At 36.6% G+C, this 18,295-nt stretch overlaps 1 protein-coding gene across 6 annotated transcripts in view; it reads left to right on the plus strand.

Moving 5' to 3' along the window:
* Positions 1–18,295, plus strand: part of LOC136029137 (synaptosomal-associated protein 25-like) — a 100,192-nt gene that overhangs the window by 60,865 nt on the left and 21,032 nt on the right. For all 6 annotated transcript variants that reach the window (XM_065707228.1, XM_065707227.1, XM_065707226.1 and 3 more), the window contains one exon: positions 8,008–8,133. In XM_065707228.1, coding sequence (XP_065563300.1) covers positions 8,008–8,133 — 126 coding nt within the window. The remainder of the gene's footprint in view (positions 1–8,007; positions 8,134–18,295) is intronic.

Here is an 18,295-nt window from a genome sequence, read left to right on the forward strand (position 1 = left end):
TTCTGTTGCTTGATTTCCCGGAAGTCCCACGGTATTGGATCCAAATTTTGATATAGTTATTTTGCTCAAAAGACATTGAAAGGAACAGAGCATGGGGCATTATCCCCATGCCCCAGAGATAATGGCTCTTAGGGATTGTTTACAAGGCCAAGGTTTCCAGAGGTTCATAAGGGCATAATCTGTGAACGACACGGGTAGTACTGTAATAAGTCGAAAGACGCTATGTATTTCCAAGTTTCAAATTAGTTGGAATGTCGCCGGAATTGTCAAGGTGTAATCAAGATGTTACATCAAGATGTAAATTTCGGGCAGTGCTTTGTTGGTGTCAAATGGATTTAAAATTGTGGTTTGGGATAGTCAAAAGATAGTAAGTGTATGCAGATCATCGAAGTGACATGTCTGTAATATTTGTGCAACGGTTTAGGAGATAGTGTTGACATTGTCAAGTACTTTTTGGAAGAGGAAGGGGGCGGGTGGGCATTGGAACTTCAAATGTTTTGTTGGGGTGAGGTTTAAGAGTTTAAACAATTTTTGTCTCTGATCCACCAACACGTTTTGCACTATAAGTTCTTATGGTACTTATAACTTATCCACAATTAAGCAGCGGGGCAAGCTAAGGGACAAAATCTGTTGCCTTTTTATCAGAATAGAATATGTGGAACATCTTGGGATATCAAGCTGATACTCTTAGAGTGTTAAGCTGGGGGTGGAGCAGATGAATCTTAAACTTTCACTTGGAGGAGGGGTGGAGCTCAATCAAAAGCCACTATTTGTAAAGGATAGAATTTTCGGTAAAACTGCAATTTTTTTAAGAAAAATCAAGCATAAAAAAGAAGAAATTTTAGTTACGTGCTCGAAAAGTCATTAATCAGCACTCAAAGATAAACGAATGATTTATGATGGGCTAATTGGTCTATCGGCCTTATTAGGCAATTCCATATATTATTTTACATAAATATTATTATTTATTTTATATTTCATGTCTAATATTATCAGTCCTAGCTTTTCAAAATTCTGTAAATGTAGGAAAATGTCTTAAGTCAGTATATTTGAGCTGTTTATCTGAGTTAATCTACGAATCGTACCCAATTGTACGAATCTTCTAAAGGAAATAATAAGGACCTTAGCTCTTCGTGATTAGGAACATTGTAAAATATTTGGCACCTTAAGAGTTCCCTGACTAAAAACTAGAATAAGAATACTTCCATCCTCGTAGGAATAATATTTTGTGGTTAATATATCCTTCTGTCTTTTCCCCCGTGTTTTTGATTTCCCAAAAGTAAACGAAAATGCACGAACGAGGTGTTTCCATGACTAAATGTCAGAGCATTCGCGTGTTGGTAGTTGCTTTTAACAAAATTCCTGATTGAAAGAATATAAGAGATAAAATAGACACAAAAGGTCAAATGTATAATTAGAAAAGCCCTTTTGTGTATTAATTTCTAGCTGCTAAATTGATGTATGCATGCTGATGTTTGGGTTTGAAACCCAAAAGAATAAATGTATTTACTTTGGAAAATGTAACTAATTACTTGTGAGAATACGTGAATTAAGAGGCTCTAATTTAGGATAACGGGCATCTCATTTAATTAATATGCTTTATTTTTTAATACTCTTTTTCTATGTCTTATGATTCTGTATACAACCCCCCTTGGAGATGTCTCTTTTTCTAGATTTTTTTTTTTATAAATAATGTGTGAGGCAATTTTGATAGTTTTGTTTGAACAAGATCCACGTAACAGTAAAAATTCGTCTTACTGGTATAAGACAGGCTGATTTGCCATACACAAAGCATTATTGTCAGGTGACTTCGATGGGATTTTACTATTCTAGTGAGCATTTAATATTTTTTTTTTAGATACTTCTTTATTCTATTAAGACTTTTGGATTATCTCTAAGCAAGATAGGATTTTCCTGCTAAGAATTGGTCAAAATGACTATCGATGATAGCGTGCTGATAAAGCATGCCGCTGGTAAATTTGCTACTAGTACATATATAAAATCCTGAAAAAAAAAGAAATAATTTGAATGTTTTTAGGCTATTTACTGCAGCATTGTAAACCCACTTTAAAAAAAATTGTTGCAATATTAAGCAGGTAGTAGAGCTGGACACGACATGAAACAAACATTTCATTTACAACAAAGAACAAGAGCTAAGAGCACGTATGGCACTTGTGAAGAGGTCGGAAGAGCCAAGAGCTCATATGGTATGACCTCTGGCAAAATTCTAAGAATCAATAGATTGCTTTAAAAGGATAATCACGATGCTTAATGCCGGTCGAGATTTAAAATAAGAGTTCTGAGTCACGATGTCCTTCTAAATCTCAAAATTCATTAAGACCCGATCACCCACTCGTAAGTTAAAAATACCTCAATTATTCTAATTTTTCCTCTCCCTTCAGCCCCCCAGATGGACGAATCGGGCAAAACGACTTTATCAAGTCAATTTGTGCCGGTCCCTGACATGCCTACCGATTTTTATCGTCCTAGCAGGTCCAGAAGCACCAAACTCGCCAAACTACTGAACCCCACCCCCTAACTCCACCAAAGAGAGCGGACCTAGTCCGGTTACGTCAGTCGCGTATCTGCAACATTTATGAGCGTTTTCCAGGATTTTCGGTTTCCCCCTCCAACTCCCTCCAACGTCATTCGGGATTTGAAATAAGAGCTCTGAGACATAAGTTCCTTCTAAATATCGGTTAAATATCAGTTAAATAAACAAACCCCAGCTCCCCTAAAGAGAACGCATCCATTTCAATTATGTCAACCACGTATCTATAACTTGTGCTTATTCTTCCATCAAGTTTCATCCCGACCTCTCCACTCTAAGCGTTTTCCAAGATTTCCGGTTTCCAAGATTTCCGGTTTCCCCCTCCAGCTCCCCCCAATGTCACCGGATCTGGTCGGGATTTAAAATGAGATTTCTAAAGCACAAGATCCTTCAAAAGATCAAATTTCATTAAGATCTGATCACCCGTTCGTAAGTTACAAATACCTCATTTTTTCTAATTTTTCCGAATTATCCCCACCCCCCAACTCCACTAAAGAGAGCGGGTCCGGTCCGGCTATTTTCGTCACATATCTTGGACTTGTGCTTATTCTTCCCACCAAGTTTCATCCTGATAGCTCCGCTTTAAGCGTTTTCTAAGATTTCCGGTCCCCCCGCCCAATGACACTGGATCCGGTCGGGATGTAAAATAAGAGATCTGAGCTACAAGGTTCTTCTAAATGTGAAATTCCATTAAGATCCGATCACTCCTTCGTAAGTTACAAATACCTCATTTTTCTTATTTTTTAGAATTAACACTCCCCCCCCCCAATTCCCCCAAAGAGAGCGGATCCGTTCCGGTTATGTCAATCACGTATCTACGACTTGTGCTTATTTTTCCCACCAAGTTTCATCCCGATCCCTCCACTCCAAGCATTTTCCAAGATTTGAGGTCCCCCCAACTCCCCCCAATGTCACCGGACCCAGTCGGGATTTGAAAAAAAGAGCTCTGAGACACGATATCCTTCCCAACATCAAATTTGATTAAGATCTGATCACTCCTTCGTAAGTTAAAAATACCTCATTTTTTCTAATTTTCAGAATAAACCATCCCCTCCCCAACTCCCCCAAAAGAGAGCGGATTCGCTCCAGTTATGTCAATCATGTATCTAGGACTTGTGCTTATTTTGCCCTCCAAATTTCACCTCGATCCCTCCACTCTAAGCGTTTTCCAAGATTTTAGGTCCCCCCCCATAACTCTCCGCAATGTCACCGGATCCGTTCGGGATTTTAAAATATGAACTCTGGGACACGATATCCTTCCAAACATCAAATTTCATTAAGATCCGAACACGCGTTCGTAAGTTAAAAATACCTCATTTTTTCTAATTTTTCGATTTAACTGTCCCCCCACTCTCCCCCAGATGGTCAAATTGGGGAAACGACAATTTCTAGTTTAAGCTGGTCTCGTTCCTGATACGCCCGCCAAATTTCATCGTCCTAGCTTACCTGGAAATGCCTAAAGTAGCAAAACCGGAATAGACCGACAGAATTTGCGATCGCTATATGTCACTTGGTTGTCTAACTCAGTGTTAGTGTGTAAATACGCAAATCTTTGTCGTTGTCGGTAACTAGACCTCCGTTGCCTGTGCAACGGGAAGTGTTGCAGCAACTGTGCCCTGTTCCTTAGGGCACAGTTGCGGAGCAACACGTGCAACTGTGCCCTACGGGACACAGTTGCGGAGCAACAGTCTCCATTATGTCCTTCAGAGGACATTTTTCTAATGCGGCTTCGATTGTTATCTTGAAGCATCTTTGATATGGTTTTATTTCGAGCTCCTACTAAACTGAGTTTGGTAAAATGTTTAGCTGGTCCAGAAATAAACGAGAAAAAAAAAAAAATTCCAGCTGGCCCAGAACCGAAGTTACCTCTAGAACGTCGAAACTTCGGAAATTATTTCTAAGAGAACGAAGCAACTTGGTATAAAGAACACTTCACTTCTTCTTGCATAACTTTCATAGCACTACTCGATAAAAATGAAATAGACATCAAAATCGAAAATTTAAGAAAATTTCAAAAAATCGGAACGAGATTGACTTTTCCGGAATTATTTCCGGGAAATCTGTAAGAGCTACGGAATTTCATGCTTCAGTTCTCGAAAACATCAATAAAAGTTCTATATGAGTTCATAATTATTTTATCTCTAAAACGTTTACTTCCGGAACTAGGGCCGTCTTAACTTGACGCCAATTCGAAGTATTATGTTTCGAGACGCACATTTCGGGAATTATTTCCTGGAAATCTGAAAGAGATACGGAAATAACGTCTTATAGTTTTCTGCTTAACTTTTGATGGTCTAAACTAGGAAAATATAAAACAAACCAAATTCACCAAAAAATTTAAATTGCCCCGAGGGCATGACAAAACATCCAAATAGAAAAACCCAAAGAAGGAATTTTATTTCGGAGAAACTATTGTAAGCTCCAGTTGTTAGGAAATCGAGACCTGTCGAACCGCGTTGGAAAAAAAATTCTAGCTGGTCCAGAACAGAAGTTACCTCTAGAACGTCGAAACTTCGGAAATTATTTCTTAGAGAACGAAGCAACTTGGTATATAGAACACTTCACTTCTTCTTGCATACTTTTCATAGCACTACTCGATAAAAATATAAGAAACATCAAAATCGAAAATTTGAGAAAATTCCAAAAAAAATCGGAACGAGATGGACTTTTCCGGAATTATTTCCAGTAAATCTGTAAGAGCTACGGAATTTTGTGCTCCGGTTCTCGAAGAGACAAATGAAAGTTCTACATGAGTTCAGCATAACTGTATTTCTAACAAGTTTATTTCCGAAGCTAGGGTCGTCTTAACTTGACGCCAAACATCGAACGCACAGTTTCTAAGAAAAAAACGGTTTTATTTTTTTTTTATGGAAAACTGTTAGAAATTTTAGGAACTTCTCTGGAACTTTTTTACTCTGTTTCACGTTTCCCTTCCCTCTGAAAAATCTCAAATTTTTAACTCTTACCACTTCGGAGCTACAGGTCGCTGATCACGGCGAAAAAAAAAAAAAAAAAAAAACTACGAAAGCAGTAGTGTTGCTCCGCAACACAATTATTACCAAGTCCAATGACATATAGCGTTAAATGTATGGTACTAATATGCAACTCAGTCCAAAGAGTATAGAGAACATATAAGAGTTCGATTGTCCATGGTTTAACGTGAGAAGATTTAAATCAGTTCCCAAAAATTACTAGCTTCACTGACAGTTTAGTGGTCGTGACTTTAAATAACTAATTTAATAACTAACACAATTAGCCTGTAATGCTATTAAGGCTTTAATTTCTCTATAAGGGATAATCATCCAACATTTTTTCTCAAAATCCGTTAGAATCAGGTCTGCGCTAATTCGGCACAGGTTTGCTTTAAAGAACCTTGGAAGGTCAAACAAGCTAGCTGACCTAAGCTGGTAGGTCTGATGGTGGCCAGATTGTCCTTTCTATACAATCCCAAATTTTTAAGTACCTGAAAAGACAATTATATAGGATTTTGTATAGGCTTAAAAAGAAACCGCAAAACGTAGATGGTATTGTTGGTTTTTCTTTTCGACATTAGAAGCAGTTTCCATTTTTATAGGTTTATCATTTTCCTTGATACAGTTTGTACGTTGAATTTCAGCACCGGAAAGAACTGGAAGTCTTTATATAGACTATATATATATATATATATATATATATATATATATATATATATATATATATATATATATATATATATATATATATATATATATATATATATATATACATTTCTATATATTTCTATATATACTGGTGGATCCAAGGGGCCGAGGGATCCTAGCCCCCCCCCCAAGATTGTTTCTGGCGCCCTCTTTCCTTGTTCTTTTTTTCGCTCTTTTTTTAGAATAAGTTTGTTAATTTGGTCAATTATTGGCACCTTTGTCACATTGCCCCCCCCCAAGATTTTGATCTAGATTTACCCTGGTATATATGACAGAGAGGGAAAAAATCTCGCCAAGTCTTTCTACTGTGAAAATCCTGTCTGGTTCTGACTCGCATATTAATGTTACAGTCTGTTCTGTTACATTTTACCGTTTTTAAATTTTTTTTCCTGGTGAAAATTTCTCTACTTAGGTTACGACCCTACTCTTCTGACTTTTGGCTCCTAATGTTATGACTGAGTCGAATTGTATGTGACAAATTCTGCTACACCCACCTTTTCCCTTTAATTTGCCGAGCTCTCTTTAGTCGTTTTTTTTTTTTTTTTTTTTTTTTAACTTCCTTCCTTGTATAGAGATGGTTCGAAATAGTAAATTGTGGCACTGGAGATTTTCATTCTGTAAGTCATCATTAAGCTTGGATAACTAATCGCTATATTTTTCTTAAACGTCGTATAAAGCGGTCTGGATATACTAAAACAAGGAAATGCCAATACACAATAAAAACACAATATCGTGTTCGAACTTTGTATCGATTTAGCTCAGTTTATCCCTTACGCCAACGGCAAAGGCAAAGTCAGAAAAGTATTCGAAATATAAAAAAGATAGCATACAGTTAAACAAGAAAATCATAAAAAGTCATATAAATAGCATGTGCGGGTCGCATACGTCCCGGGGTCGTAGTTCGTTAACCCCTAGGTTACAATTATTTTTTCCGAACTTCATTGCTGATTGTGGCTGAACTTTATTTTGTGTTTCAGGTATCAAACAATGAAGAAGAGATCTTACTGGTTTACTCAAGTGTAATTAGAGGAGAAATTACTTAAAAACTTTATGATATTAATAATATTTAATCCAGTTTATGTTGTTTGGATATTTAGAGCCTTGAAAAGTTTTGACTCTCAGCGTTTTTCGTTTTTGCTTTTTTTTTGTTTTTTTGCTTTTTTTTTGTTTACGAATCTTAAAACATAAACATATTTTGAATACATCTAAAGGGTTCTCACCAAGACTTCCAAAAACGGAATCCAACTTGCACCAAAAAGGAAAAGTTTTAGTCCTTCAGTTTTTATTTCCGACCTGCTAAGGAAGAGTGCTCTGTCAAAGATTACATATTTTTGGCTATTTATCAGTTCTGACATGTTTGATCATGAGGATTTCAATAAATGTCTTAGTAAGGTTGCATGTGGAGTCGTCTTTGTGATTTAAGAAATGGCATTTTCTCTATGACTGATGAAAAAGGGAGTTGCCGGGAAAAATCGAACTTTTTTAAAATCTTGAAATTAAAATCAAATTCGAAAATAAACAAATTAAACAACATCCTTATTATATTTTTAGAAGGAGGATAAAAAGTAATTTGAAGCCTTCTTTCTTGGCTTCTTGATCTTGTACATATAGCTTTCTTCCTTTGTAGGCTAGCATATTCCTTTCGCATCCAAATATTTTTTGCTTAACTTCTTAGAATTGACACATACTTCAGTGGAATATAAAAATATATCTAGTTCAGGAATTTCACTTCAATTTTGTGCCAATTGATTCTTTTAGCATAATTTTTTTCATCAGGGGTACTCAATTCAAAGAAGACGAAGGCACTTGGAAAGGTAACGACGATGGGAAAGTGGTGAACAATCAACCGCAACGAGTTATGATGGATAATGGCATGGGAGTACCTGGTGGCTATATTGGAAAGTAAGTTCTTACTATACTTTTATTTAAATCATAATTTTTTCTGTAAATAACCTTACAAACCTTTTACTTTATTTGAAGCGAGTCGAAGACAAAATCTGTCCCTAGTTTATATATATTTTTAATTTTTTTGTTTGTCTTTGGCGGCTACTTAATGAATTTGTCTTAGATATGCTGTTAAGAAAGTTTCGTCTATATGTCTTTTGAGAAAGCTTGCCCTTCTAAATTTGAAATAACAAATAGGTATCTGTAATTTTCAAGCTTCTGAAATCATAGGCAGCGCAATAGCGCTGCCCAATTAAAGAGCGATGCGGGCACAGTGTATTTTTTTTTTTTTTTGGTCTTAGACTAGGGTTCTTTGTATCGAAGGAATTTTCGTAGAAACTTCAAAAAGGGCTCATTTGATTGGAAATTAAAAGGGCTATGCCCTTCTTAATAGTCTAAACTGATTAGAGGGCGACTACCCTCCCCCCGTCAACCATTTTCCCAAACACATCCAATCGAAATGTTTAGATAGGCATTTTTTTTTCAACGTAGTCGAAAGGTCCGGAAATTATGTGTTTGAGGATGACAACCCTCCATAGCCCTCAGGGCAAGGGTTGTTAGTTATGCCCATGTGTATATAACGTTTGTATAGAAAGGGTAATCGCAAAAACTTCGGAGGGGGCTCACTAGATTGATAATCAAAAGTTCTAGTGCCCTTTTTAAGATTCAGAGTGATTAGAGGGTTGATACACGCACACACACAAACACATCGTATTTTTTCGAACTGCATCTAATAGAAATTTTGAAATGGCTATTTTTTTGTCGTAGAAGCTTCGAAAAAGGCGCATTCGATTGGAAATTGAAAGAGCTAGTACCCTTTTAATAGCCAAAAGTGAATGGAGAGCAACAAGCCCCCTCCCCCCTACGCCCATCAATTCCCAAAACACATTTAATCAAAATTTTGATTTAGCGATTTTTTTCAGTGTAGTTGAAAGATCTGGAAATTATGTCTTTGAGAATGATAGCTCCCCCCCCCCCCCGCGACAGCCCTCAGAGCATGGGTTTTGAGCTATGCCCAGAGGGCCAATTTAAGGTTTATCCGGAAATTGTGGTCTAAAAACTCCGGTGGGGGCTCATTTGATTGAAAATCAGATGTTTTAGTGCCATTTATATGAGTCAAAGTGATAGGGGGTACCCAACACCCCCCCCCACGTCCTATTTTCCACAAATGCATCCGATTGAAATTTTGAAGTTGCCATTTGTTCAAAAATAGTCCAAAGATCATATAATAAGGTCTCTGGGATTTATAGAATCCCCTGGAGTCTGGGGGTACGGATTTAAATTATGCCCCAGGGGCTTACAGTTTTTATAAGGGGTGGTTTTGTGATCTTTAGAAGAGGCTCATTTGATCGAAAATGTATAGCTTTAGTTTTCTTGTAAGATTCAAGCATGAAGGAGAGCAACTAGCCCCCCTCATCCCTGATACCCTCTTTTGCCCAAACGCATTCAATTGAAATTGTGAGATAGCCATTTTGTAACCAATAGTCAAAATCATGTAACAACGTCTTTAGGGCGGACACAATCCCCCAGAGCCAATGGGCAAGAGTTGCAAGCTATGCCCTGGGGCATTAAAGGTTTTTATGGAACGAGTGGTCGCATAAAGGTCGAAACCGGATGAAGCTCATTTGATTGAAACTCCGAAGTTTTAGTCCCCTTTTTAAGAGTAAAAAATGAATGGAGGGTAATCAGCCCTCCCCAAGCCTATCATTCCCCAAAACATAATCGATTGAAATTTTAAGAGGTATACTTTGTCCAGCCTTGTTGAAAGGTCCAGTAATAATGTCTTTGGGGTGTCAACCTCCCCACAGTCCTCAGGACAAGGGCTGTAATTTAGGCAATTCCTTCATTGTTTACACATGGTGCATGTTATTGCGAAAGGTATGCATGTTTGAACTTTACTTTCCAAGAAGATAAAGGGTACTCAGGTGAGCCGTTTAGAGAATTTTGAGGAGAGTGTTGAACTAAATCAAAACACGTTATGTGTATACGGATTGTTAAAAAGGTATAACACAGGAATAACTGAGTATATTAATTTGGAAAATTCAGAAAATGATAAGGGATATGATCAAAAAGGCAATATTTGTATGCTACCAATAGTACTACAACTACCACCACACAACTCCATTTACAATATTGAGGGGAAATTTGAACTAAATTAAAAGACGCTATTTGCATGCCCACTGTTAAAAAAGCGTATATCAAAAATTAATTGGGGTATGAATTTGGAACTTGAAGGGGAAGATCGTATCACCAAAAGGCAATTATGCAGTAAAGTGAAGTTATGTTCTGGTCTTAAGAAGGCATGGTGGTTATCAGTCCTACTCGTGGTATTTTCTGCTCGCTTTGAGTTTGATTCGGCTATTTATTTAAATTCTGTTGGTTTTGAGCTTCATTTAGTTATTGATATTAGTTTGTGGTAGTTTTACGCTTGGAAGATTATTTGACTTTATTTCTGCTCATTTTCGGCTAAATTTTACTTTTCTTTGAAAAACTTGTTTTGTGAAAAAAGTTTTTTAAATTAATAACTTTCAAAAACCGTTAGCTGAGCTGCACTGTAAGGGAAGATCAACAGGGCAATGTACGTTCAATCACATGTTTATCATTCTAATCTACATTGCCTTACTGATCCTTTCTTTAAGAAAGGATCAACCACTTCGGGAGTCTGAAAACGTCAGATACGACCTTTAGGCGTAACAGCGACTTTATACTTTTATTGTCAATAAAGTCGCCCATTTATTGTCAAGTTGTATTTATTGTCACATTTATACGTATACATTTGTTGTCAATAACATCAATAAGTGTCAATCGTCAATAAATGTCAATACTGTTAAACCCTATCACAGGGGATTTAACCATTTTTCCGTGACCCATGCTCACTTGGGTCAAAGTCATACGCACAGGCATTTAGAGGTGCTGGTGTGACAAGGCTCTCTCCACCTTTGCAAGGATTAGTGAGTTTTTACTCGTTGATTAAATAATAAAAAAATAGTTTTTAACTGAAAGTGAGGAGCAACATTAAAAGTTAAAACGAACAGAAATTGTTTCGTATTTGAGGGCGGTTTCCCCCTAATCAGTACCTTGCTCTTAACGCTAAAGTGTTTTAGATTAAAAAAAACTTCTTATTCTAATTAAACGGCCCTTGTGTTTCAGGAGTCGTTCTTAGAGAATTGGGACAAAGTCAAATTTTAGCGTAAAGAGCGAGAGATAGAGGAGGGGGCAACCCCCCTCAAATACGGAATAATTATGTTTGTTTTAAGTTCTAATGTTGCTCCTTGTGTTCAGTTAAAAAAAAACTTGTTTTTATTGAGTTTCTAATTGTCTTCTGATAGTACGGGGAAGTTGAGCTCCCCTCCATGGAAAATTCCCTCCACAAACAGAAGATTTCTCAAAATGAAGCTCCTTCCACTTGAAATACCTCCATCCCCTCTCCTGGATAATTCCATCCTAGCTGAAAATCCCCTAGGAAAAATTCTTGCCTACGACTCTGCCTGAAAAAGTATCCTTCGCATACTTTCATTTGAGAAAAGACTTTAATTTGTGATTGTTTTTCAAATCATTCGGAAATCCACCCTCAGTTGGAAATATTCCACAGAAATCCCCAACCCTCCAGTGGAAAGTTCCTCCATAGAGAATTATTCTCTCGCAGAAAATCCCCTTCCCCTGGAAAAATTCTCCTAACAATCCTAATCCCGCTGTAGATTTTATTTTTGTGTATAGAATTCTGGCAAATTTCCCCTTTGTAAAATTTCCCCTGGAAAGCTCACCCCCAGAAACTTCCCTCCCCACGGAAGATTCTCACCATGGAAAATTCTCCTCCAAAAAGGAGAAATTTTCTGTTTTCTCCCCAATAACAATTACAATACGTAAACAATGGATATATTTGTTATTTTTCAGCCCGTTCCCCAGGAGCTTTGGGGGTCATTTTATCTCCAAATGTATTTTACTGGACCTTTTAGCTATGCTGAAGAAAATAGCTTCTCAGAATTTTTATCGGAGGACTATGGGGGGGAAGGGGCGTGGGAGGTGGGCTAGCTGCCTTCCAATCTTTTTCGTCATTGAAAAAGGCACTAAAACTGTCGATTTCCGATCAAATGAACCCCTCTCCCGATATTCTAGGATTACTGGTTCGATGCGATCACCCGCGAAGAAAACGAACAAACAAACGACCACCCATTGATGGGTATTCTTTTTTATTTGTTTGTAGTCGGTTTTAAGTATTTGTGTTTGTATTATTTACTTATACTTCTTGTTTTTCTCTCTTTTTCTATTCCATCGCTGTCACTTTTTGTGTTAATGGGTAATAAAGTATTTCATTCATTCATTCAAATAAACATGCATCTTTGATCTTCTTCTGGCAAAAAAAAATGCAAAATTCTACATTTTTGTATATAGGAACTTGAAACCTCTTCAGTAGGGTTCTCTGATATGCTGAATCTGATGGTGTGACAATTTGGGGGTATTTTCCCCTTTTAAAAATTGGGCAAATTTTCTTAGGTCCATAACTTTCGGTGGGTAATATTAAACTTAATGAACTTTATATATTTTGTTACAGCACTGAATTTGATTCTTTTGATGCGTCTATTGTTATCAAAACTTAGAATTTTGATAACAATAGATCAACTCTTTAGATCACAACTAATGAGTTACGGTTACTATTGAGCCGCATCGCTCCTTACAGTAGAAAAGTATACTTTTTAGACCACTTTTATAGGACCAAAAATTGCCCTCCTTCCCTTATACGTATAAGGTAATATTGTTAAAGCATTTGCGTTTATAAAGGTGTTGTTGCAAAGTCTTTAATTTCTGTATTGCGCCACAAAAGTTACCTTACCTTACACCCTCCTTTGCCGCCAGAGGCTCCCAGGACATCCACGAAGAGCCTCCAGTTATCCCGCATGTGCTTCGCCGCCAAAAAATCTTCCTATTGGAGTTGTATTTTCGTGTGAATGTTGGACAGGTCCCGTTTATATCTACGGTGCAAGGTGTTTTTTGGTCGACCTCTCCTGTGGTTTCCCTGAGGTAGCAAAATCTAAGATCTGTATTGGGATTATATCGTCCTTCATACGGATGACATGCCCAATGTATCGCTACCTTCGTTGCTGAATGATATCTGTAACCATGGGCTGGCCTGAGGTAAATGTGACTATCTAGTCTGTGACTGGATCTCTCCAGTCGATATTCAGAATCCTCCAAAGGCAACAAAAGTTGCTGTACTGATATTGACTGTTACGCCTAAAATAATACACCGTGGAAAAATCCTCTTCGCCTATTTGGTTGCATCACAACGGATTTTCATCTGCTGTTATCGAGCTCTTGGTGATCATGGATTTAAAACTATCGTTTTGATTGGTTACCAATTCTGGCTCTAATCACGCATAGAGATATTCACTTTATACCCGGAGCCAATATTTCAGTTTCCTAATTGATGAACTTTGTTATTCTATTGTCTTTCTTGACACCAAAAGATTTTCAGCAGTCAATAACGCTTGAATAGCATCCGTCGCTAGAATCCCTTTATTAAGAAAAGAAAAGAAAAGAAAAAAAAAAGAGTATCCTAAAACGGTGTTCAATGGTCTTCTAGCTTATTTTCAAATTCTCTGGTATTACTAGATAGTAGATGAAAGTGGTATCTTCGCCCGTTAAATAAATTTTTTCACCAATATATTAATTCCTCTCTCTCTTCTTGTTCTTGAAAAATCAATACATATGTCGTCTCTTTTCAATGGTTTTGCCCCCAGAAACCTTCTAATGAATTAAGAAAAAACTTTTAAATTTGTTTTTCCTTTATTTCTTTTGAGAGCACACTTACTTCGTCTTGAGTATCATTGCCCCTACTAGAGAACTCTTGACCTTTGTCCTTTTATAAATACTTCCTAGGATAAAGCACGTATATTTTCTTTGACGCACTTAGATACGGTAAGACATAGGATTTTATTGGGGGTGGGGGGGGGGTCTGAAAACTTTTCGAGACGTTATCAAAAATCAAATCTAAACTCTTTTTGTTTTTCATCTTAGAGAGGCTGAGGAGTTGAATGATCTGATTTCTTAATAGAATACCTATAGAATACAATATCAAAATAATATAGAATATAATATAGAATCTATATAATAATATAGAACACAATATCAGTGGGGTCTCATTAAAAAACTCACTTCCAAAATTTAGAACTATGTTATGTGCTTCTAGAAGGTCAAACGAGGAGTCGATCAGTATTCATCTCTAAGTAGAAAATGCGCACAGGTATGGGGCATACTATTCTTCATACACTCTTCTGAGATATATTTTATTACTAGCCTTTTCAGTGAGCTTGAACCTGGGCTGCTACAGTCACCTTGTATGCTTAATTTTGACCAAAAACGATTTTCTTGTCTTATCCTCTAGCTGCGACGAAACAAGTTCCACCACTATTACTCCGGTGTCTAAACAAAAAAGGGGCTCTTCATTAATTTATTACTGATACTTTGAAAAAAAAGAAGTTTTACTGAAACTTGAAACGAACGAAATACGTTGTTTCGTATCCTATGCAACGTACATATCTATAAAGCTAGCTCAAAAAATTGGTCAATGGCATTGCATTTCCTTGTGCATGTAGGGAAACCGCTTAACCCTGTATTTGTAGCGCTTTACTCCAAATTTGTTCCAAATTCTTCAATTTGCCATTCAAAATCTTTAACAATTTTCTCTAACATCGATCTGATTTGCTTGAGAAATTCTCTACCAATGTTAGTTAGCAGCTTTTTGCATGATCCTGAATATGCAACTCTTTGGAGAACTGTTAGCTATTCATTTCCATTAGGACGGTAAAAGAAATGTCTTATAGAAAAATAGTGGACAAAACTTGAGAATTGAGAGGGAAGGCTATTTGCAGCTTTTCAATAGTTTCCGACCTATACACTATCTCAGAAATTTCACTCTGGCATTTTGGCTCTATTTGGTCTGCTCTTTTTTGTAACTGAAACAGGTACTTGTTTTGGCCCTTTATCTCTACATTCTAAGACTACTCATTCGATGCGATTACCTCTGCCGAAAAAAAAGAGACGGACCACTGCTGCAAGTGCAAAATGTTGGTTTTGCTCTCTCTTCAAGATAAGGGAATCTTGACCACCAGTTCAGGGTTTTCCACAAAGGGTTTTCTATTTCTATTCAAAGTCATGTTTAAGTGGTCTCAAGCTCTTTACTAAATCCTCAAAAACATTTCTATAATATCGAATTGGGCCTGCAGCTCAGTTGAATTTTAAAAGTTACTATTTACAAATTAGCGTCAACTAGGAAATATTTGGCACTAGACAGTGTTTTAAAGCCTATTTTTCTATTTGTCAGAAGATTTTCTATTCTCCAATCGTACGAGGTGTGTACGCGACAGCCTCAATCTTTTCAATATTGACGACCAAGAACTCCTAGACATGCTGAAATCAGCAGCAATTAAAATCCGAATATTTACTTGTTTTTAAATTTCGTAATGTTAAATTGTAGGAACCGTTCAAAAAACTCTTACGTTTAAGAAAAATCAGGCTTTAATTATCATGTAAGTTATTCGGGAATTAAAATCTAGAGTTAAATTGTCATTAAATTTTGCTGTAACATGTCTTTTAGGGGTACCGTTAGCTTTGTGGGGTCAAATATGTTTTAAAAATTTTCATTTCAGAGAATTATGACTATTTTAGACTCTCCTTTGTTACCTTTGAAGATTTTACAAGGTTGTGTAGACCTACCTCCCTTTCTGTTGATCATATCATTTGTAGGGCTGAATCAAAACCATCTGATACTGATGGTATTAGCGCTTTTCATCTTTTCATTTATTTAAATGTGCTGTTGACTAGCTATTTGCAGCTGCTATTTCAAATGCGTTAGTCGACATCTACTGCCCCAGAACTTTTTTTTTCTGGGATTATCATCTCCACTCTAAAACGTAGTAAGGATCTAACTAGTAGCATATCTTATAGCTCCATTACCGCTGCCTACTCCGTTAGCAGAGTTTGAATAGGTTCTACTTCTGCTAGCTGTTCCTAAAGTAGAATTTGTGCCATCTCTGTTTGGGGTTAAGCCGAATTTGTCATACCAGGATGCTCATCAAGTCCTCACTACGTTGTTATTACAAGCACGGAAATATCGCTCTGAAGTGGATCTTGCTTTTGGGGTATTTCAAAGAGTTATCAACTTTCGTATCAGCTTTGGGGTAAATCGTCTATAATATTTATTCTTAGTTTTTCGTGTTTTAATCAACTAATTTTTGTCGGCATTGCCAAACATTTCTGATAAGGCAACATTACTACCTAATTCTTTTAAAATAAATGTTGAGTCGTTGGTTTAGGAGCATTATTGCCTACGTCGTGACTCGTCGTGAAGTTCATAATTATAGAAACATGTAAATAACACAAAGTGTACGCGAATGAACTTAGTTCGAGGAGGGGAGTGAGTGTGTCCAACTCATAAAAATAGATAAGTTACATAGAAAATATGGAGAAAATCGAAGAATGTATATTTTTTTTAGTCGAGCCTCGAAAGAGCCCCCCCCCCTAATACATGCCTTTATACCTATATATGAAACAAAGAAGGTACAAGACTCGATTGTTCTACTCACTTGGAATTTTCACTTTAAGCGCTAAAATGTGAATGTGAAAATACACCCTAGGATGTGCCAAGAATTGCTTCCCATCGCACTTTTTTAGAAACTGTTCAGAGGAACTTGAATCCTGTTTTTGTTATGTAGTTATTAACGTAAACTGGGATTTCAAAAACTATACATAAGGGCTACCTTGGTCTGTTCATATTTTTCATATTTTTCCAAACCCCGCTATTTATCATCAATAGCCATGACCTGTCTTTATTTAAGTTGATCTTTCTAGTCGCTCAAATTTGAGCCTCGATGGCTTCAAACTTTGCCAGTGTGTGTTCAAGCTGATTTTGAAGTTTGACCCCCCCCCCCCCTCATCATTAATCTAAGTTGTTCTTTAATGTTTTTCTCCTGTTTTTCTATAATTTTTTTCAATTTCTCTCCCCCTCTCCCGGATCTTTTTTTCGATTTAATTTTTTTTTTTTTGCAGATGCGTTCAATTGCTTTGAGAAAAACTGTCAGTGCTGCTAAATGTTGTTAGTGTGTACAAATTGCGCCTGATATACAAGGAAAACATGAGAAAAAAACACAAATTTGGAGTATTTATATTCTTTTTCTGATAAAGAGATTAAGACTTTTCCCCCTAATGCAGAAATTAGAAAAAAAATACGATAAATCAGTTCGAAAGCCTGTTTTTAAAAAAAAATGGAAATATTGTGTAACTAAACTTAAAACGACCAAAATCAACCTTTTTAGAGAGAAGCTATCTTACCCCTTGACCTCGCACTAATAGTAGATGGAGTTTGATAATATACAACTCTCAGTTTGGCTAAAATTTATATTGGGAATTGTATCAAAGGTGAGAACGTGAGGTGAAGTCGGAACCGGCAAAAACTTTGCCATTATCCCATCACTGATTCATTTCAAGATTCTAAATTGCTTGATCCTCATTACTCTCGTCATTTTTTTTTCTATTTTTTAAGTGACGATTACAAGCTAGCATCCTCATATGTGGAGTAATCAAGATGTCGGGATATGTTCAAATATAGTTCAACATATTCATTGTAATCCTATTAGCTCGTGTATTAACTTGCTTATATTAAGCTAGTATTTGCTATGGTCAGATTTCTTGAATCAGAAGTTGAAATGAGGTGATTAAAGCTGACATTTTGAGCTTAGGTGTCCCTGTAGGAAAACTGCATAGTTCGTATTACGTAGTTGCAGTATGCAGTTTATAATTTATGCCTTTTAAAGTGCCAAAGATTATAATAAGCTCTTCCTGTATTCTTCAGTTAAGAGTCGGTGCGTATAGAAGAAACAAAGGCCATTAGCACATTTTCTTCTATCGTTTCTAAGATATATATCCTAAGATATAATATCGTTTCTAAAATATTGTGTTTATAAAGAGCGTTTGCTTTATTTCCATTCCATCTGCATTCTGCTGTCAGTTGCTATTCCATAGTTTCTGTTTTCTTAGCTACAATATCTTTCTCTTTCTCTTCAAAAACTTCCAATTTTCTGACTGGCTGAATGTAGCAGAGGGCTTCCAGTTTGTCTCATAATGT

The sequence above is a fragment of the Artemia franciscana genome, chromosome 7 (assembly GCF_032884065.1).
Source record: "Artemia franciscana chromosome 7, ASM3288406v1, whole genome shotgun sequence".
NCBI classification, from domain to species: domain Eukaryota; kingdom Metazoa; phylum Arthropoda; class Branchiopoda; order Anostraca; family Artemiidae; genus Artemia; species Artemia franciscana.